The sequence below is a fragment of the Anguilla anguilla genome, chromosome 17, assembly GCF_013347855.1.
Source record: "Anguilla anguilla isolate fAngAng1 chromosome 17, fAngAng1.pri, whole genome shotgun sequence".
NCBI classification, from domain to species: Eukaryota; Metazoa; Chordata; class Actinopteri; order Anguilliformes; family Anguillidae; genus Anguilla; species Anguilla anguilla.
The window spans coordinates 29947426-29969353 of NC_049217.1; the positions used below are offsets into that span (position 1 = coordinate 29947426).

The 21928-nt window shown below is 53.6% G+C and overlaps 1 protein-coding gene across 4 annotated transcripts in view; it reads left to right on the top strand.

The window, feature by feature from the left end:
• Positions 1 to 21928, top strand: part of kansl1b (KAT8 regulatory NSL complex subunit 1b) — a 48599-nt gene that overhangs the window by 23097 nt on the left and 3574 nt on the right. For all 4 annotated transcript variants that reach the window (XM_035397707.1, XM_035397706.1, XM_035397708.1 and 1 more), the window contains 8 exons: positions 16232 to 16373; positions 17459 to 17554; positions 18186 to 18280; positions 18540 to 18753; positions 19165 to 19330; positions 20301 to 20495; positions 20762 to 20935; positions 21533 to 21684. In XM_035397707.1, the coding sequence (XP_035253598.1) occupies positions 16232 to 16373; positions 17459 to 17554; positions 18186 to 18280; positions 18540 to 18753; positions 19165 to 19330; positions 20301 to 20495; positions 20762 to 20935; positions 21533 to 21684 (1234 nt within the window). The remainder of the gene's footprint in view (positions 1 to 16231; positions 16374 to 17458; positions 17555 to 18185; positions 18281 to 18539; positions 18754 to 19164; positions 19331 to 20300; positions 20496 to 20761; positions 20936 to 21532; positions 21685 to 21928) is intronic.

Genomic DNA, 21928 nt, shown 5'->3' on the forward strand with positions numbered 1-21928 from the left:
TCCTCCTCCTGTAGTGGTAATTTTCCTTCGTGGGGAAAATGTCCCCGGGGAAGGCCAGCGCCCAGCGCGGTGAATGGGGTGAGGGGGGTGAACCCACCTGGCTGAAGGTGGAGTTTGTGCAGCCTGTCCTAACCACCTCCCCGCCCCTCACTGCCCTCTCCATGGCCGGGACCACAGCCTGGAGTTGCTGTTTTACTGTTCGTGACGTGCTTCTGTGGCAGGTTGTGGAGGCCATGCTGAGCCAATCAGGGACAGACCTTTGTGTGAGGTAGCAGAGGGAAGGGGCCAATCAGAGAGAAACCTGTGTGTGAGGAGCAGAGGGAAGTGGCCAATCAGAGGCAGACCTGCATGTGAGGTAGCAGAGGGAGGTGGCCAATCAGAGACAGACCTGCGTGTGAGGTAGATCAGCTCTGCCTCCTCCAGTGTGTATGTGTGTAGTACACCATTCAGCTGGGGGGAGGGGGAGGGGGAGGGGGAGAGGGAGAGGGAGGGGGAGGGAGAGAAGCTTCCGGATGGTTCGGTGGCCAGGACGAGAGAGCCTGGTTGGGAATTTGGCCAGCTCTTTGGCCAGGGATCTTTAATGATGGTGGTGACTCAGCACCTTGGTTTTATAATCTTATCTGAGAGGGAAATGTTTGGCTGGAGCTTATTCTGGGAGTGAGGCATTTATTGGACTGTTGTAGTTACATTACATTACTCATGATGCATGTTTGCATTGTGAGATCTATTGCCTGCCTCACTGTATAGATCTACAGTCTGGTAATGTTTGGACTGTATACATTGCGGTGGATGAGCATGTCCGTAAGTAGTCCTGCATGGGTTGAGGCCTGTGTACACCCCCATCCTTTAGGGTGTCCAGTCTTACCCGAAAAGGGACAGTGTGGGTGCAGGTTTTTTGTTTTAACCCAGCACTACGACACCTGACTCAACTAAACAGCTAATCATGGTCTTCACTCGAGACCTTGATGAGTAGAATCTGGTGTTTTTCTGGATAAGATTGGACACCCCTGCTTTAGGTGAACGGGGCTCGATATGCCTTTTGAGTCCCTGTGATCTGCCTTCAGATGGAAGTGTTTGGAAGATGTCTTCCGCAGGTCCCTGCAGTGTCCTCATGCCGGGGCAGTCTTACTACCTGGCATCAGAGGATTTTAGCGGTGTGATCAGGTGGTGATTCATTTCGTCCTGTAAGCCGTGTCGTTTCCCCTTGCCTCTGACGTGATGCTTCTTGTTCTGTGGTTGCTTTCACCTTGGGGATTATGGGAAGGGGGCGGTGGTGGTTTATGGAGGGGGGATGGTGACTTTCTGATGAATTCCTTTGTATGCTCTGTGTTTGCTGGTGCAGGTAGAACAGTGGACGGGATTTTGTGCATGGTGCAAAGATTAAGCCTAAATAAATGAAGACTGGGTCAGACTCTCATTAGAAAACTCAGATAGTCAACTGCCCTGTCCCTGTGATGGGCAATCCCCTGTTTTATCAGGAGGGCCAAATGCTTTTAGGTGAATTACGGCGAAATCGGATACATTGAGGGGGTGGTATTGACCATGTGCTTGTGTTTGTGGTGCGCCGGTGCCTGAATCTGGTTATGGAGCGAGCGGCCATGTCTTACAGTACTGTGCCCAGCAGTCATGTCTTACAGTACTGTGCCCAGTCTGCCAGGGGCCATGTCTTACAGTACTGTGCCCAGTCTGCCAGGGGCCATGTCTTACAGTACTGTGCCCAGTCTGCCAGGGGCCATGTCTTACAGTACTGTGCCCAGCAGCCTAGGGGCCATGTCTTACAGTACTGTGCCCAGTCTGCCAGGGGCCATGTCTTACAGTACTGTGCCCAGTCTGCCAGGGGCCATGTCTTACAGTACTGTGCCCAGTCTGCCAGGGGCCATGTCTTACAGTACTGTGCCCAGTCTGCCAGGGGCCATGTCTTACAGTACTGTGCCCAGTCTGCCAGGGGCCATGTCTTACAGTACTGTGCCCAGTCTGCCAGGGGCCATGTCTTACAGTACTGTGCCCAGTCTGCCAGGGGCCATGTCTTACAGTACTGTGCCCAGTAGCCATGTCTTACAGTACTGTGCCCAGTAGCCAGGGGCCATGTCTTACAGTACTGTGCCCAGTCTGCCAGGGGCCATGTCTTACAGTACTGTGCCCAGTCTGCCAGGGGCCATGTCTTACAGTACTGTGCCCAGTCTGCCAGGGGCCATGGTTACAGTACTGTGCCCAGTCTGCCAGGGGCCATGTCTTACAGTACTGTGCCCAGTCTGCCAGGGGCCATGTCTTACAGTACTGTGCCCAGTCTGCCAGGGGCCATGTCTTACAGTACTGTGCCCAGTCTGCCAGGGGCCATGTCTTACAGTACTGTGCCCAGTCTGCCAGGGGCCATGTCTTACAGTACTGTGCCCAGCCTGCCTAGCGGCTTGCACGCTGCTCTACAGGGAGGAACATGGCACTGGCACTGCCAGCGGAGCTGAAATGAGCGGGAAAAGCACAGCGAGGTTTACCTCAGAGGGCATCGTCTGCTGCTTGGTGTCGACTTCAGTGAACGCACGCCTTCCGGTGTGGAGCGTGGGGATGAAGTGCTTGAGTGTTTTTCCAGTACTCTTGTGGTATTTTTCCACTACAGAGAAGTGGTACATGCGCACGTGCATACCTGACTTCATCTGTTCAGAGCAGAGACGGGGGGCTTTCTGCTACTGCATCTCCGTTCCTGTCCTCCCAGACGTACCAATACAGGAATTTTAGTGTGTTTGTGTTTTTGTATGTGTGTGTGTACCCGTGTGTGTGTGTACCTGTGTGTGCACGTGTGTGGCTGTTTTGTCAGGGTGAGCTGTTTGACAGGTCTGGAAAGCAGCATCCTGTGAGGGGACTGTGGCTGAGTGAAGGGGAGATGGAAAGAGAGAGAGGGAAGGAAGGGGGCAGGGAGGGAGGGAGGGAGAAAGAGGGAGATGGAGGGAGAGAGGAGGGAGAGGGAGAGAGGACATGTGAACAATAGCGTATTACTCACAGGCTTGTTTGATTTACTCTCCTCTTCCTGCCTTCCTCGTTTCAGCTTCATATGCCCGTGTCACTTCCTGTTGATGTTTTTGGCACTAATCTGCCGCCCACCCCTCCATGCGCACACAATGGCGGGGGGCGGGTCCTGAACCCCTTCCGGCTCAGTAGTCACGGATAATGGGATTACGGAGGGCGGGGCTGGGTTGGGCGGGGCCAGCGGCGGAGCAGGCGGGCGGCGTCAGGTTCCCCCGGTTTGGTCGCTATTTCGCCGGCGGTAAAGCTCCCGGTGAGGAAGCGGTCGCGTTCACGCCGCTCTGCGCGGGATTCAGCGCCACTCGCCTCCGAGCCTTTCCCCTCACACTGCTGGGGGGAGGGGGGGGGGAGGGGGCGGGGAGGAGGGGGTTCGGGGGGCGCTTGGTGAAACTGGCCTGTTTGCAGGAGCGCTCCGCTGCTGATCCCTGGAGAGAACGGTGGTGAGCAGCTCCCTGCCCCCGCGCTGTCCTGGTTACTCACTCAGACTGTAGCACCTGGGGAATAGTCATGACTGTGCAAAATAGCACAGCACGTATGCACAGTCACAAACGCACAGGCTCAGACACGCACGTACGTACGCACACACGCGTGCATGGAAACACACTCGCACACACGGACACACTCAAATGTGCGCGTGCCCACACTCACACGCATTCACCCGCTAGCACGCGCGCACGCGTGTGCATACAGGTTCTGCGTCTTTGTTTACACAACAGCTTGCGTTCGCTGTTCTTTACGTTTTCGTCTTTCGCGCATGTGCATCGGGCACCACTGCGAACGAACGCGCACAGGAAGTCAGAGCGAACGTGTGAACCTCGCCCGGCCAAGTCCGTGACTCAGCGTCAGGGTCCTTCATCTTTCCTGTGTAATCGGCATGGTAACAAGAACCTACAGATGCACCCATTCACAGTATGTGAATAGAGTATGATTTATCTTTCAAAAATAAATAGATGAAGTGTAAGACGTTCTCTACATGCGTCCCGCCACTGCTCTAGTGCTGTCCGCCACCGACAGACCCTTGACCCTTCGCTGCCCGGAGGGAGGGCTTGTCCAGATTTATCCCAAATCGGCTGGCGTGGAGTAGCTCTCGCTCGTACGCTGTTGAGCAGTTTGCTGATGGCGAGTGTTCGGCGCATGAATCTGGACCCCTGGGATCTGGTGCTGAACAGGGCGGGTTTTTTGCCCCGCCCCCTTGTTCAGTGGTTACCGGGCGCCCCTCTCGGTGGGCGGAGCCTGGCCGTTTGAAGGCCTCTCCCGTTTCCGTGCGCCGTTGCCGGGGAAGAGGAGCGAGCGGCGGGGGGGGGGGGGAACCTTTGATCTCGTCCCTTTGATGCGTTTCCCATCTTTCCCGTGGGAGCCCGGTCCCCTCCCCACACGGGGGCAGAGCCTGCTTTCCCCCAGGAACGTGACTGTTTGGTTTGGTGTTTGTGGCTCCGCCTACTTTTTCAGTGACACTTTTAATTTTTGATTTTATTTCAATTTTTGTAAAGGAGAGCAGTCAGTCTGTAGTTTTTATTCTGGTTTTTTTGTTTGTTTGCTGTACTCAGACTGAGGAAAGCTGAGAGGGTAACACACAGAAGGGCATCGCCCCGCAGAGAGTGGCATGGCGGGCATCGGACAGGTGGGGCATGAGTCACCCGCCTTACTCTCTACGCCCCCTGACTCACCTGCCTGCCCTGGTCTTTATCATGCTCCACTTTAATCAGGGCACTCCCGAGTGAGCATATGGGGTACCCTGTCAAATCTGGGGTGCCTACAGGAGGGGGTGTGGAGGTGAGTCACAGCCATTTCAGAAGATTCACCAGCACCGGGAGTAAGTCCTCTCTCCTGTATGTTTTAGTAAGGAGGACGGCCATAATGGGGTAGCAGCTGGCGATGAAGGCTGAGGAGAGAGACAGAGAGAGGGAGAGAGACTGAGGGAGAGAGACAGAGAGAGGGAGAGAGACTGAGGGAGAGAGACAGAGAGAGGGAGAGAGAGACTGAGGGAGAGACGGAGAGAGAGAGAGGGAGAGAGAGACGGAGAGCGAGAGAACACTTAATGTACAGAAACCTGTGTCTCTCCACCATGTGACTGCCTCCCTCCCAGTTTAACTGTCACTGCCAGTAGGGGGGAGATAAGAGAAATGGCTGCGCATTTAAATAATGTAAATTCTGCCCTAAGAAACGTGGCGATCTCGGACAGTGTGAACACCACGAGTAGCTGAGCGCACGTGTGAATTTTGAGTCCCGGATAGGGTTTTCTTTTTTTTAAAGTGTTTTTTTAAACTTGGAGGCTCATAATTTATCCAGCACTTTGCTTTATGGAAGGTGAGGCACGGTACACGCTGTGCTCGTTGCTAGCTGACCTCAGACGCTGCGTGTTTTTTGAACTGCGTGTTCCTGATGAGATGTCGCCCTTGCCTCCACCGATTTAAAGACCCGCCCCTGTGGGTGTCAAACAGCCAATCCCGTCTCCACATGCAGTGGGAATAATCATCACCGCCATTGATTTAAACACCCGCCCCTATGGATGTCGCTCGGCCTGTCCGTACCCCTCCGGATTGGTTTTTTTTTTTAGAATTGCGTGTCCTGTTCAGCTTGCGTGTAGGGTATAAAAATGCGCTTTGGTTCCAGTGCTTTGCAGTGAGGACCGCGTTGATGCCGGGTTCTTTACGATTTTGGGCTCCAGCACGAGGGGCGCTGGTGTGATTGGGCACCCCTCTGCGGGGCTTAACGTGGGTTCTGCCTCTCTCAACGCCGTGCGCGTGAGCTGTTCCCCCCCGCAGCCTGTCCTGAACACGGCCCCAGCGCTGAACGCTGTGAACAAGGTGTTGGGAAATGTTTTCTGTACGTTCCGCCGTTGTGGTCTAGACGCTGGTACCCCGCTGGTACCCCAGCTGGTACAGGGTGGAGATGGACAGAGGGGGTTTTTGGGTTTTCTTGCGTTTCGGGCTCCTCGCAGACGTGGGAGCCGCCGCTGTTGCTCGGGGCGACGCATGGCGAGCGTTCCTCCCGCTCCTGCCGTGCACGCCCTGCATTCCTGCTGCGGGCGGCTTCCTGTGCGAATCTGCGCTGTGCTCCCTCTGCCCCGTCTGAGGGGGGGTGGGGGGCAGGGGGGAGGGGGTACAGGCGTATGAGAACAGGAGGGGGGGGGTACAGGCGTATAAGGGGGGGGGGGAGGGTGGCAGTGCGTGTTCTTGCCTGACCCCTTTTCCCATTGCGCAACCCCCCCCCCTTCGCCACATCTGGAGCTGTTTTGCGGCGTGCTGTCCCCCCCCCCCCCCCCGCGTGTGCGCCCTCCCCAGTTGCATAACCGCGTCTCTCTTTACATAAGGCGTCCAGCAGCGTTGGGGACTTACTTAACCTCGCCCCCCCTGGGCCTGCTCGCCCCCCCGGCCCGCTCGCTCGTCTGAGCTGACCCTTATTTAACAGGGGGCGGAGCCAGTAAGCAGTGCTCTGTCATACATTATTATTTGTATAATGTAGCCTTGGCACTGAAGTGCTGGCTGCTGAAAGCAACCTGAAAACAATGGGACTTACAGCATATAAATATAGTTCAGAGCAGACGGCATTACAAAGGGCCGGGCTCCTTTTTGAGTTTCTTCCTGCCCTGAATGTTACTGCTCCTTACTGCTCTCCGGCTGAATGTTACTGCTCCTTCCTGCTCTCCAGCTGAATGTTGCTGCTCCTTACTGCTCTCCGGCTGAATGTTACTGCTCCTTCCTGCTCTCCGGCTGAATGTTACTGCTCCTTCCTGCTCTCCAGCTGAATGTTACTGCTCCTTACTGCTCTCCAGCTGAATGTTGCTGCTCCTTACTGCTCTCCAGCTGAATGTTGCTGCTCCTTACTGCTCTCTGGCTGAATGTTGCTGGTCCTTGCTGCTCTCTGGCTGAATGTTGCTGCTCCTTGCTGCTCTCCGGCTGAATGTTGCTGCTCCTTCCTGCTCTCTGGCTGAATGTTACTGCTCCTTCCTGCTCTCCAGCTGAATGTTACTGCTCCTTCCTGCTCTCCGGCTGAATGTTACTGCTCCTTACTGGTCTGCAGCTGAATGTTGCTGCTCCTTCCTGCTCTCCAGCTGAATGTTACTGCTCCTTCCTGCTCTCCAGCTGAATGTTACTGCTCCTTACTGCTCTCCAGCTGAATGTTGCTGCTCCTTGCTGCTCTCTGGCTGAATGTTGCTGCTCCTTGCTGCTCTCTGGCTGAATGTTGCTGCTCCTTCTTGCTTTCAGAAAGTGCACAAAGCCCCTCTTTGTTCCCCGTGTAGGAGGTGCAGTCGGGGCCTTTACTTTGTCTCCTATTTTCAGGCCCAAAATCAGGAAATTCTTCCAGGTGGGGAGGGACGGGGCAGGAGAATGTAGCTTCAGTGCGATCAGCTGCTCTCGAGATACCTGGCCTGCAGTGTGCTGCTCGATATGGATCAGCCTTTTAATCTCTTTAAACATTAAAAATAAAATCAAAAGGCTTGTGGAAGCAGTGCTGCTCTGGCCTTGCTGCTCGTTTAAGAGGTGTGGAATTGAGCTGAAGAGCTTGCGCTGCATCTGGACTCCTGGTTTGCTTCACCCTGAATAGCCTTTTGTGAAGCTCGCGCGACAGCTTTTCAACCTAAGGCACAGCACAGAATCCTGTCTGATCTTGCTCGGTAAAAAAAAAAAAAATAATTACTTTATATATTGCTATTTGCTATATTATATATTTTTGTGTGTTCGCTTATGTGTGTGTTCATATGTTCTTACGTGTGCTGCAACATTATCCTCCAGTCAAGAGTACGTATGCCTGCATGTTCGTTTTGGTGTGTTGTAAGGTTTATATTTCGTAGGGCCTTTTGTATGGGTCCTCCACCCCGGGCAGAAGTGAAAGCTGATGTGTGTCTCATCGACTTTGTCTTCTGCTCGTATCCACGTGGCTCTTAGACTCTAATGGTGTCTGACGGTGTCGGTGTACGGATTATTCACGCAGGTTATTCCTGCAGTTGCACATATTAAGTCCGCTGCTTTTACCTCCTTCATGACCGGTTTACTGGTTGTCAAAATGTTTATAATTTTATCGTGCGCCCGTTCACTGCCGATATGGGGTGGGATTTGGTTCTGTTCAGTCTCTGTCCGCGCCTCACCCCTGTCCACTGGTGACGGGGGCTGTCCCGGGACCGTTTTAGTGGGCGCCAGAGGCGGGAATGGGACCCTTTATCGAGGGGGCCCAGCCAGACCCTATCTGGCTGCACACCCCGTCCAGCCTGAAGATAAGGGGGGGCTATCTGACAGGACAGGGGCACTAGCCGCCCCATCACTGCACCCTGTGCAGGGCTAAGAGGAGCAGCTGAGCTAAGAGCAGCAGCAAGGCTAAGAGGAGCAGCTGAGCTAAGAGCAGCAGGGCTAAGAGCAGCAGCAGGGCTAGGAGTAGCAGTAGAGCTAAGAGCATCAGCAGAGCTAAGAGTAGTAGGGCTAGGAGCAGCTGCAGGGCTAAGAACAGCAGAGCTAGGAGCGGCAGCAGGACTAAGAGCAGCAGCAGATCTAAGAGGAGGAGCAGCAGGGCTAAGAACAGCAGGGCTAGGAGCAGCTGCAGGGTTAAGAACAGCAGAGCTAGGAGCGGCAGCAGGGCTAAGAGCAGCAGCAGGGCTAAGAGGAGGAGCAGCAGGGCCAAGAACAGCAGGGCTATGTGTTATGTGAGAGCGGTAGGTGTGTGTGTATGTGAGAGCGGTAGGTGTGTGTGTGTGTAGGTGAGAGCGGTAGGTGTGTGTGTGTAGGTGAGAGCGGTGTGTGTGTGTGTGTGTGTGTGTGTGAGAGCAGTAGGTGTGTGTGTATGTGTGTGTGTAGGTGAGAGCGGTGTGTGTGTGTGTGTGTGTGTGTGTGTGTGTGTGTATGTGAGAGCAGTAGGTGTGTGTGTGTGTGTGTATGTGTAGGTGAGAGCAGTAGGTGTGTGTGTGTGTGTGTGTGTGTTAGTTATGAGGGCCTGGGGCTCTGGCTTCTCTCCTTTTCTCTACAGCAGGATCTGTCTTTGTCTCCCTTTGTTTCTAAGAGGAAGTGGGTGACTGCTCTGCCCACAGTTCCCTTCTCTAAAGAGCTCTCTCTCTCTCTCTCTGCCTCCCTCCCTCCCTCCCTAAACTTCTCACTCACTCTCCGTTGCTCTACTTTTCGCTTCCTCCCTCTATTTCTCTCACGCTCATTCTCTCTCTCTCCCTCCCTCCCTCCCTCGCTCTCTCACTCCACTTCTCTCCCACTCGCACATTTTTTTCTCCAGCTGGGCTCAGTGTGCTGCGGGCGGGTCATGTGACGCAGAGGGGCGGGGGGCGGTCCTTCGCTTCTCATGGCATTAAATTCTTTGTTCTCTCAGACCCGGCCCAGTGATTGGCTCCCTGTTTGTGAAGCCGATTCGCTGGTGTGTCGTGTCCGTCTTTCACCGAACAGCAGCCGTGTGTTCGCCGTGTATTTATCTAAAATATCCCATTCACAGGACAAGCCTCCTTTCATTAATAAAACAGTTCTGGCTTTAAAATGTCGAATGCTTCGGGATTTTTCTGAATTGATTGTTCTTAAAGGGTTCTTAAACGCTTGCCTCCACCCCCCCCCCCCCCCCCCAGCTCGTAGTCCAGGCTCCTGATCCCCACGCGGGGGAGGGTTGTGTGTGCACGTGCGTTCAGGCAGAAACTCCTGGTGCATTCCTGCACTTCACATTAATTACATGTTGTGTATAAATGGCCAGTTTAAGTCATGTTGACATAATATAAAAAGCCTCCCTGTTTTATTACTGTGCAGAGTGTCCCACAGCCAGGGTGCTCTGTGACACCGCCCCCCCACCCCCACCCCACCCCCCCCCCCTCGGTCTCCGCCCCCGCTTCCCAGCTCGGCAGCTACTTGCTCGTATAGGGGGAATTTTTAGCCAGAGCCACTTGCAGAAGTGCGTTCAGCGTGGTAAGCCAGCGCTACGGGAGTTAGCCGTGCTGCAGTGAAGGTGCGCACCTGAAAACCTGCTGGGCGGGGTGGGGGGCGGGGGTGGAGGATGGGGCAGGGTGGGGTGGGGGAACGGGGCTGTGAGGACTGGCTGTCTGGAGAGAGATTGGGCAACCGGCTGGCAGAAGGTTTCTGGGCAGAGAGGTCTGATTGGGATGTGTGGTTTGTGATCGTTGTCTGAAGACAGGAAGGGGCGGAGCCACACGCAGCTCGGGAGGCCAGTGTAACAGGGTTTAATAGGACTGCCGGTGGAAGCCACGGAAGCTGTTCAGAGAGGTGGCATTAAACCGGACACGGTTTAGACCAGACAGGGTTAAGACCAGGCATTTGAGTAGGCCTATATGTGACCAATTTTTAAAAATTTCCGTGGGTGAGAATGCAGATATTGGTGTGCATATTCGATTTTATGACACTGCGTTTGGCAGTTTGTACATTAGTGCAAAGTTGACATACGGTGGGCTAGTGCCTTAGTGATGTGGCTAAATCTTGCTGGTCTGGGATTGCTGTTGCCCAGGTGTGACTCATATTGATCAGGTGAAAGCGCTTCCATTTCTCCATGTGAGCAGCTGCTGAATGAATGTTTTTTAATTGGTGGAATTGTGCTTAGTGGGCGTGGTTTTGAGAGAGCACGGGGTGGGGTCAAACGGATGGAGCAGACTGGTCAGGCCCTCTTCACCTTCGCCCTTTCTGCCTGAGAGCGTCAAGACTTGGGGGGGCGGGGGGGCGGGGGATGGAGGAGTCCAGACGGGTTTTACAGTGACCCAGATTCCCCTGTCAGAGCCTGGGAGGGAGCGCTGAGGCTAAGGTGCGGTTAGCACGTTAGCGCAGACTAGAGGTCTGTAACCCGACCCGAGCTCGACAGGACCGGACACAGTATCTGGTTTTGGCACAGTTTTTTTCACATGCTACTTCAAGGCTTCGGTTGGGCTCGTTTTCTATCAAGAGAAAATGAATTCTTATTTTGTGTTTTAAATCAATTTTTATTTGTAGAAATTAACTTCTTTTGATTTATCTTGCACGAGCACGCTCTTTCTAGTCAGAGTCTACCTCTGCACTGGGTGTAATTAAATGGGAATTTGAGCAGAGACAGAAATTCAACTTCTTGAGTTGGGAACGGCGTCGTCGTGGAAATATTATGACCTCCTCACAGCAGATAAAAAGCTCACTGGTCGTGTAGTGTAGGGATTACAGTGCTGCTTTGAGCTATGATGGCTCGAAGACTGATCCCACTGAACTCAGTGATGCTGTGGAACGTTTTTCGTGAAAGCTTTCTGGCAGCAGTGGCATTAGTGAGATATGTAGGCTAAAGCAAACAGGTCTGGTAATCCAGCTGACAAACTGGATGTGTGCAGTGCTTGATTGCTACTAACCGGTAAGACAAGTGGTTTGTTAGCCTATCACACTGCTCTGCTGATGGGTTCGCTGTGCCTTGGTTAAGCTCTGTAGCTACTGTGTACGGTCCCATATGGAAGTAAAATATAGCCCGTTTCAGTGTGATGATTATTGCTGTAACTCAGGCACGTAGCAGCTGAGCAAAGCACTGTAAAACCGAGTCTGTGAGCGATTTCGGTTTATGGTTTTCACATTTGGCATTCGGGTTGGGTCTCAAGGTCTCATGTACGGGGCAGGTTGAGGCTCTGAGAGGGAACACGAAGGTACCGTTAGCTCGTTAGCTCGTTAGCTCAGGCCACTGAGGGAGAACACTGGGGCTACGGTGCCATTAGCTTGTTAGCTCGTTAGCTCACGCCTTATTTGCTGTACTTTTATGTATTTTTTTGAAGGTGTTTCCTTTAGAGAACGGGAAGGCTTGGCATCTCCCTGCGTCTCATTTACTGGCTCGCCCCCCCTCCTCCCCCTCCTCAGTCAGGGAGCTGACCCTTCCCTCCTCCTGTCTGCGGGGGTGGGGGGGAGGGGGAATTGTGGTAATTTCCCGCTACTGTAGACTGGCTCAGGGAACAGGCGCGCTGCACAGCTGTCTCAGTTCATCCACACCGTGGCCTACAGAGCTGCACTCTGCTGCCCCCTCCTGCGCGTCTGGCCGACTGAGGTACTGCAGTTCCTGAAAAACCAGGCCTTCTGCCCCTCCCCCTCTCCTGCTCTCTCAGTGAAGCATAGGCCCCTCCTCTCCCTCTCCCCGTGGAAAGTTTTAATTGAGAAGGGGCCGGGGTGGGGAGCGTAGGGGGTGCGGCCAGCTCTGAATCGGGAGTAAAAGGCAGAGGAACTCTGTCCTGGTTTGTGTGTGGCAGCCCAAAGGGGAGGGTTATTCATATTCACCATGCCTCTTTACCCACAGTGCTGGAGTAAACTGCTGCTCTGTGTGTGTGTGTGTGTGTGTGTGTGTGTGCATGCATGTGCGTGTGTCCTATTCTCTTAACAAATAATGTCTATTATTGGATTTATTAAACATATTTTTGACTTTGGACTCCTACACCGTCGTCATTGTTAATGAGATTCCGTTCTTAATTGACCTGCCTGGTAAAATAAAGGTCTAATTAAATAAAGAAAAATGAAAGTATGTACGCAAGTCTTTTGAATTATTAAAATATTGTAGGGTGCTCCAGATCCCTTTCTGTGGAAGTGATTCAGTGTAAAAGAGATTTGAAAACTCACGCTCATGCGTGATGTCAGAATAATATCAGTGAATTAGGAATTTATGCCTGTCTCTTATGCTCCTGCGTGAATATGGGTGTTGATATAAGACCGTGACTCATTGAATTAAACGGACGTCACACCGCGATCCAAATGACCCTGAGCGGCTGCTGCTTTTGATTGGCCGCGTGGAGCAGCGCCTGCGTGTGAAATGGCATTTACTTGGTGTTGGCTGGGTGCGCTCGTGCTGTTTGTTAGTAAATGAGTTTTCTCCTCCGTCTGAGAGGGGCGTGTGCGTGAGCTGCTGGGCTGTGATTGGGTGAAGCGGGGGCACGGAGGGAATCTGTTGGGCTGTGATTGGGTGAAGCGGGGCAACGGAGGGAAACTGCTGGGCTGTGATTGGGTGAAGCGGGAGGACGGAGGGAATCTGTTGGACTGTGATTGGGTGAAGCGGGGGGATGGAGGGAATCTGCTAGGCTGTGATTGGGTGAAGCAGGGGGACGGTTGGGAATCTGCTGGGCTGTGATTGGGTGAAGCGGAGGGACGGAGGGAACCTCTGAGTTTCGCAATCGCTGTGTGTGTGTGTGTGTGTGTGTGTGTGTGTGTGAGAGTTTACGCACACCCTTTCATTTTCTCTGTCTGCACGGTTTCCTTCTCTGCGTGCAGTTTTGTTTTATTTTTACTTTTACCGTCTGTTTACCAGTGCGGTTCGGCCTGTTAGCGCTGTGTCTGTGGCTTGGCGCGTTCGCCCGTGTTCTCGCAGGGCCTTCCTGACAGGGCGCTGGCGGCTGGTTTCCACGGCGATCGCGTGCCGTTAGCCAGCCGCCGGTCAGGCGGGTGTCGGTCTGCCGTGTCTTTCTGCCCCGTTTACCGGAAACTGAAAAGACGCGAGACTCGTTACTGAATATGCGTTACGGGAGCCGGTAAATCACACACCGTCTCTTTAACGGCAGGTAAATCACACACCGTCTCTTTAACGGCGGGTAAATCACACGCCGTCTCTTTAACGGAAGGTAAATCACACACCGTCTCTTTAACGGAAGGTAAATCACACACCGTCTCTTTAACGGAAGGTAAATCTCACGCCGTCTCTTTAACGGCGGGTAAATCACACGCCGTCTCTTTAACGGAAGGTAAATCACACACCGTCTCTCTAACGGCAGGTAAATCACACACCGTCTCTTTAACGACGGGTAAATCTCACGCCGTCTCTTTAACGGCGGGTAAATCACACGCCGTCTCTTTAACGACGGGTAAATCTCACGCCGTCTCTTTAATGGCAGGTAAATCACTCACCGTCTCTTTAACGGAAGGTAAATCACACACTGTCTCTTTAACGGCGGGTAAATCACACGCCGTCTCTTTAACGGCAGTCGCTTGCGTGCTTTTAGTAATTTTCTCTTTCGGTAGCCGGTCCGGTCTGTGGGGGGATTTCCCCGTCTGGAGCCCAATCAGATGCATGTGCTGGCTTTACGTTACCGTGGCGAGGAAAGAACGTTGGTGGCATGGGGTTCCGTTGTGCGGGAAGGCGGTGGACGTGCGGCACACGGTGTGATTTCCAGCCTTTAGCGCGTAGCCCCAGCGGTCTGAGCGGGTGGGAAACAGAGGGGCCTGTGTGCCTGTTACGTAAGAGGAGTGAAGAACCACACCGGCCTCGCTCCACTGCTGCAATCCAGGGAAATCCTGAGTCATATCAGCACAGCCCTGGACCGCCCAAAGAGGAGAAACTGCTGCTCTTATTATTATTATCATTATTATTATTATTTTAAATGCGTGTACTCTTCCTGGAGTTCTGCACTCTCCTCTGTGAACTGATGGTGCCTTTTTTTGTGGGCGGGGCTATGGGGGCAGGCTGGGACTGAGTGGGGTCAGTGAGTTCGTGCACGCAGCAGCCGCCATGTTGAATTCAGCCGCTAACCCAGACAGAGCTGAGCCAGAGAATCCCATTACACAGATCCTTCCTGCGGCTTTTATGTAAGGTCTGCCTTTCACTTCTGGGCGGGGGGGAGGGCGGGGGTGCGCCGATGGCACTTCAAAGCCGCTTCCTGCCCTGCTTGCATTCCGGAAAAATTCCACAGAGCACAGAGGACACGTCCGTGAGCAGAACATTCAGATTCTTACCCCGGGGGTAAAGGTGGCTTCGCAGCTGATTTGGCCAATCCCGTCAGCGCTGGAGTGAGAGGCCGCGTCTTGCCGGTACTCCGGGGTTTGGTAGCGGCACACTTAGGGGCGGATGTGTGGTATAATGGGTAAGGAGTTGGTCTTGTAACCTAAAGGTTGCAGGTTCTATTCCCCGCTAGAGCCCTGCCGTTCTACCCTTGAGGGGCAAGGTACTTAACCTGCATTACTTCAGTGTGTATCCAGCTGTATAAATGGATGCAATGTAAATGCTCATGTAAAAGTTGTGTAAGTGGCTCTGGATAAGAGCGTCTGCTAAATGCCTGTAATGTGTAATGTATGGTGACTCTAGCGGCAGTGTGGAGATGGATTGCCCTGATGGGGGGGGGGGGTGGCTATTTCAGCCAGCAGATGTTAGTGGTGATGTCATCAGACGCATCATCAGCACCAGAGCTGCAGATCATCTGAGACTGTCCGTACATCACCAGCCTTTGTCTGTGTCACTTGCAATGAGCATTGAGCTGAAGGAAAATTTCCATTTTATTTAATATTTAATGGACAATAAAGTTTTCTATTCCATTCTATTCAGTTAGGATCCCTGCTACCAGACAGCCGTACAAGATGCCATTCAGATGGATGGGGTGTAGAATTTGGTGTTGTAAGTTGTCATGCAAATGGATATGGTTTAGTATTTTAGTAGAAAAGATATAATACAGATGGACAGGGTGTAGAATTTTGACGGTGCATCTTTGCTGGAAGGCGAGAATTGGATATGAGCGTTTTTTCATTAAAGCTGTGGCCATTTCAGCATCTGTCAGGACTCTGAAATGGAAGTAGGCGGTGTGACACACAGGGATGTGACACACAGGGATGTGACACAAAGGGGTGTGACTGCGTGTTATAAGCAGAAGAGGAGCTGCCATCGCCATGGAGCCTTCTAAACAGCAGCCGTGGAAGCCCGGCTGATTGGCAGCCCAGGAAATGACCTCATTCCCAGTCACTGATCCTTAAGGCCCATCCATTGGTTGTTTTTGAGGAGGTGTCTTGGGAATCGTAGTAGTTGTAGCAGTAGCCCTACAGCTGCACTCATAGTAGTCCATTACAGAAGGCACTCCTTTAAAATCGCTTTGGCTCTAACTGGTGTCTGGCATTGTGGATCAGTTTCCTGGGGTTTGTGTGGGAGACTTATGTTGATTTTTATAATAATTATACTGGTTGACAGGTTACTAATGATTTGAGATGGTAATGGGAATGTTGGACTCGTGTGGAATAGTGTTGTTGTCTCTGCTGTTGGGTCAGAACAGCAGAGCCTGCTGTAGTTCTCCCACTCACCCCACTCATCCCGGCCTGTTCTGTGGTATAGAGGGTCTCTATTAAAGCCTGATTTCTGGGTTCTGATAAAGCTGGGTTCTGTGTTAGGTGGTATAGAGGGTCTCTGTTAAAGCTGGGTTCTGTTAAAGCCTGGTTCTGATAAAGCTGGGTTCTGTTAAAGCTGGATTCTGATGAAGCTGGGTTCTGATAAAGCCTGGTTCTGATGAAGCTGGGTTCTAATAAAGCTGGGTTCTGTGTTCTTGTGCTTGCAGATGGAGGAGGGCGGAGGGCCGCTTCGCGCTGGAGAGAGCCTCCATCATCAGCCACTGGAACTGGCTGCAGGCCCACATCTCCGACCTGGAGTACCGCATCCGCCAGGAGACCGACATCTACCGCCAGCTCCGCTCCAACAAGGTCAGAGCGCCGCGCATGCGACTGTCAGCGGGGGGGGGGCAGAGCACGCCGGGCACGCGCATCACCCTCAGCGGGGGGGGGCAGAGCACGCCGCGCACGCGAGCGTCGGGGGGGCGGGGGGGTTGAGGGGGCGTGGCCAGCTCGCCTTCACTCTGCGCAGCACTCCCCACATCTCTGCAGAGCCTTAAATAAACATCATCTAGTTCTGCGCTACAGGGGGGCTAGCATGGGAAAATGAGTCTTCATTAAACTACAAATAGGTGGTGCTGCAGTGTGTTCTCACACTTGATTTGAACCAATCATTGTGAGGACAGAGTATTGCAAGTCAGTGACTCAGATTGTCGTAGCCCTGCCCATTATGAGTTTCAGGAAACCCCCCCCCCTCCCAAAAACCCCACACCTTGCTACCACCCCTTGTCCCTCTATCCTGATCTCCCTCCTCCTCCTCTAACCCCTTGGGACAAAACCCAGCTGACTGACCCCCCAGCAGGAGTCAGGGACTGCGTTTACACACGCACCCATACCCCGGGTATTGGGAGTAATCAGTTTATGCCAGTGCGTAGATTCTTGCGTACACACGGATAATGTGATTACTCCGGTAGTCACGGTTACGTAATTCTTTCCGTAATTGCAGTTTGCTCAGCATAAACAGCGTACACGTCAGCCGTTCTTATTCTCATCCGTGATCTTCGACTTCTTCCTGACATGCGCAGGTTCAAAAAGCCGAAAGAAATCTGAGTAAGACGTCTAAATGCTCCAACAGAAAATCTAAAGATCGTGAAAGCATCCAGGAGTCTCGGTCTGGTTCTGAACATGCCATGCTTAGCGCATTGTTCACTTGCCGTTCACTTACCTAATTCTGTTTCTGCCTGCTTTGTGCTTTGAGTAGTTATTCCACAGTTGTGTGATCAGTGTGATTTATTTGATTGGGGGTTAGGGACTGTGATATTGCAGTATTCAGTATCCTGCTGTGCACACATCCCTGTGCGCTTCACATCGCTGTGTCTTAGAGCTGTGCTAGATTGCTCTGGCCTGGCTGTATCTCAGAGCTGTGATGGATTGCTCTGGTCTGGTTCACCTTGCAGGGTTTGATAGTGCTGGGAGACTCCGCCCCCTGTGAAGTGTCCTTGGAGGATGGGACGGAGGTGAAGGCGGAGCCGATCACCTGTCATGTGACGCAGGTGAGCGGCGTCTCGGATGAAGCAGCTGGCCCAGGAGCCTCCTGATACCTTAAGGGACAACGGAATCGCACGTATTTAGAGCAGGCCAGAGATGTCCTTTTAGATAAGACACAGAGGTTATCTAACCTCCGTTTCCATGGTAAAGCCACACAGTTAAACGCACAGCAGTAAACGCCGAACTTTGTAGAGCCTCTATTACACAGTTTTTGGGCAATTTTTGTATAAGGTGTACCAAATATGTTGAAGTTTTTTTAAGCAAAAAACTTGCAGCACGTTTAGAATATATGAATCCAGTGAGTTTACCCTTCCAGTTGAACAAGCCGTTTTGGGTGGGCGCACATTTTTTTTACACGTGCTCTGCGTTGATTGGTTAAGAGCCCGCTTCAGAAGAGCGAACCAAAGTGAGAAGTGAAAGTGTCAGACGGCCGCAGTTGCCCTTGGTGCCCGTTTGGGGCGGAGTCAGGGGCGGAGTCTCAGAGCAGCACTGACCCTTCCCTGTGGGTTCAGGAGCGCGTTTGGGGCGGGGTCAGGGGCGGAGTCTCAGAGCAGCACTGACCCTTCCCTGTGGGTTCAGGAGCACGTTTGGGGCGGAGTCTCAGGGCAGCGCTGACCCTTCCCTGTGGTTTTTCAGGAGCGCGTTGTGGGCGGGGCAGAGTGCGCTGACGCTGACTCTGGCCTGTGGAAAGGCTGGGCTCCTGGAAGACCGGTCAACGGGGTCCTCAACAGGTACAGCTGCTGTGTGTGCGTGCGCGCGTGTGTGCGCGCGTGTCGAGTGTGTTACCGCCTTCAGGAAGTCCATTGTCAGTGATCTTTGTTAGACTGAATTGTGAGGCTGTGTTGAAGGTAAATAGTCAGTGTGATTAAGCAGTGTACTTCAGAGTAGAGCCTGTAGTAATGAAGTGTGTGGAGTCGTACCCTGGGGAGGGGGGCAGGGGGGGTGTTAGGGGTGCTCTGACCCTAATCCTCTCTGCCCCGCACCCCTCAGCCTGCTCCCCAGCCTGCCTGTCACTGGCTCCCCAGAGAGCTCTGACACCGAGGAGCAGCTCAGCAAGAAGCAGCGGGGCCTGCACCCCTGCTCCTCCTCCTCCTCCTCCTCCGCCCAGGACGCCTCCTGTGTCGCCGCCCGCACCCGCCCCGTCCTCAGCTGCAAGAAACGGCGGCTCGTCAGACCCAACGCCGTCTCCAACCTCAACCGCAAGGTGGGCCAGGCCTGTGTGTGTGTGTGCGTGTGTGTTTGATGTGCGTGTGTGTGTGTGTCTGTGTCTGTGTCTGTGTGTGTGTGTGTGTGTGTGTGTGTGCGTGCGTGTGTGTTTGATGTGCGTGTGTGTGTGTGCGTTTTCTGCGTCTGTGTGCGTGTGTGTGTGTGTGTGTCCATGAGAGACAGACCTAGCTTGTGTGGGAATAAAATCACACATCAGTAGTAGTTTAGGTATGGGCACAGTAGACTTGCACAGCAGTGGTGTGTGAGAGGGGTGTGTGTGTGTGTGTGCGTGTGTGTGTGCACGGTGTGTGCGAGTGTCTGTTGTGAGGTTACCGTACAGCTGCATGACTGTGCACACGCAGTGTCTGTCTGTGGCAGCACTGACACGCTGACCCCCTGGCGTCCGCAGGCCCAGAGGACGCCCGGGCCTCGCTGCGGCTGTGACGTCAGCCCCTCGTGCCTGATGTGCGGCGGCCGCGGCGCCCTCACCGGGGACCTGCAGTACGAGCGCCCCCTGCTGGACCGGCTGTCTCAGTCCGACCCCTGCGTTCACCCCATCCTCTCCTTCGATGACGGTGAGGATTGCGCTGGCGATCTCGGCTTCGGCTAGCCTACGCGCGCTTCGCGTTTAACGCCTTTTCCTTTCTGTTGGTTTTTATTCAAATCTGAGTCGGAAACTTACTTTGCATCTTCTTTGACTCGCTGGACCCTCGTGACGTTGCACAAATAGTGTTTGTTCGTGTTTTTGAAACCAAACCAGCTTTGGTGTATGCAAATGAGCGCCTGATGAGCACTGGAGAGATGGGGCTGCTATCGGGGCGGTGGGAGGGAGCACGCCATACTGGCCAAACACCACCACCTGGTGGACAGAGAGAGAAGTTCAGTTTGATATGAGAGGCCTCCAGCATTCAGTGGCCTCAGTCAATACCTGAGCCAGAACAAGCTGTCAGTCTCTCTTATTGGGCTGTGCTACAGCAATCTGTCAGTCTCTCTTATTGGGCTGTGCTACAGCAATCTGTCAGTCTCTCTTATTGGGCTGTGCTACAGCAATCTGTCAGTCTCTCTTATTGGGCTGTGCTACAGCAATCTGTCAGTCTCTCTTATTGGGCTGTGCTACAGCAATCTGTCAGTCTCTCTTATTGGGCTGTGCTACAGCAATCTGTCAGTCTCTCTTATTGGGCTGTGCTACAGCAATCTGTCAGTCTCTCTTATTGGGCTGTGCTACAGCAATCTGTCAGTCTCTCTTATTGGGCTGTGCTACAGCAATCTGTCAGTCTCTCTTATTGGGCTGTGCTACAGCAAGCTGTCAGTCTCTTATTGGGCTGTCAGGTTCTGTCTTATTGGGCGGAGCTACAACAAGCTGCAAGTCACTGACTTGTTTGAACCAATCAGTTTAACTCTCCATAGCTGAGCGCACGGACTGACTTGTATCAGCCAATGGCACTGTAGCTCCACCTGCTGTGGTGAATGCAGCCAGCCTGAGGGTCAGCCCAAGCGGGCTGTGATTGGCTACTGTGGTCTGACGACATTTCTCTCCTCCTCCAGATGTTTCCATGATGCTGCACCTCCAGGGGGCGCTGAAGACTCACTGGCAGAACAGACCGCTGGAGAAGTTCAAGCCCCTGAAGAAGCTCTCCCTGAAACACAAGCTCTCCGGCCGCCTCTCCGACCCTTCGTCCCCCTGCTCCTCTTCATCCAAAGACAAACACAAGCTGTCCAACTCGCTCATCGCCACCGTCAGTGAGTATCCCACCAGGAACGCGAGCGGCGGTCCCGCCATCGTAATGATAGTGATAAAGATAGGTCATTCGTTATATTTAAATGATGGGAAGGATAGTTGAGATTTTGTATCACTGCAGTGGTTTTGGTACCCTCCACGCTCACCACACCTTTCTCTCCACCCCCTGCCCCGCCCCTCTGCCCCGCCCCTCTCTCCCCGCCCCCTGCCCCGCCCCTCTCTCCCCGCCCCCTGCCCCGCCCCCCTGCCCCGCCCCTCTGCCCCGCAGGGCTCTCTCACCATAAGATGCGTCAGGACCGGCTGCAGCACCGGCAGCAGCTGGACAGCCTGCTGAGCGCGTCCAAGCTGTGCAAGGAGCGCGTCCGGGGCCTGGCCTACGGGCCCTACGACCGGGGCCACAGCCGCAAGAGGCCCCGCGACCGCTCGCTGGACAGGGCCGACCGTGAGTACCGCACCTGTGTTGCACGACTAAACCCCAGTATGTTGTGCGCTTTAGCCCAATGTGTTGCACTCTTAACCCAATGTGCTTCATGCTATAACCAGTATGTTGCATGGTTAGACCTGACATGTTGCGTAACACCAGTGTGTTCCATAATAGCACTGATACGGTGCGTGTGTGTCTTACACGAGGGCAGTTGGTATCTTGGCATCTTATCCAGAGGGACTAATTAAAACACTGATGAGGCTCGAACAGCCAGAAACTGATTAAGACACGGGCGGATCTGGGCCAAGAGGCAATTGCCGAACAGGCTGAACAAGAACATTAGAAACATTATTAGAAAGAGATTAAACTAACAAGCTCATTGTTAAATGTAAACCTAAAAAAAAAAAGTAATGTTAAGGACAATCTCAGTGTCTTGAAAATGAGCGAAACCTGAAATATGTAGAAATTGAAAACGCAGGTAAATGTGGGAGGTTTGTGGCCTTGTGGGTACACACCCTTTTCTGTAGGACAGGCCGAGCCGCTGTTGGGGCTGTCCTGTCTCTGCTTGGTTTAGGCTGACCCCCCCCCCCCCCCCCCCCCGTTCCTCTCCCCCAGCCTCCTCGAAGCTGTTCCCGGACACCTGCAGCCCCTGCTCGTCAAACAGCCTGCACACGCCCACCCACAGCCCCCTGCTGCGGCAGCTGTCCACCTCATCAGAGAGCTCCGCCCCCTTCGCCCTCAACAGCCAAAGTGCCATCAGCACCCCGGTAAGTGACCCAGCGTGTCCTAACCTAACCAAGCCCTGCCCCAACCACTCCCTGTCCTGCCCCTGCGCCTGCCCCAACCACTCCCTGTCCTGCCCCTGCCCCAACCACTCCCTGCCTTGCCCTACCCCACCAAGCCCCACCCCTCCCCTAACCGCACACTGCCTCATCCATCCCCACCAAGCTCCGCCTCGCTCCTGCACTAACCATTCCCAGTCCTGCCCCACCCCAGAGTCTCTGAAGCCTT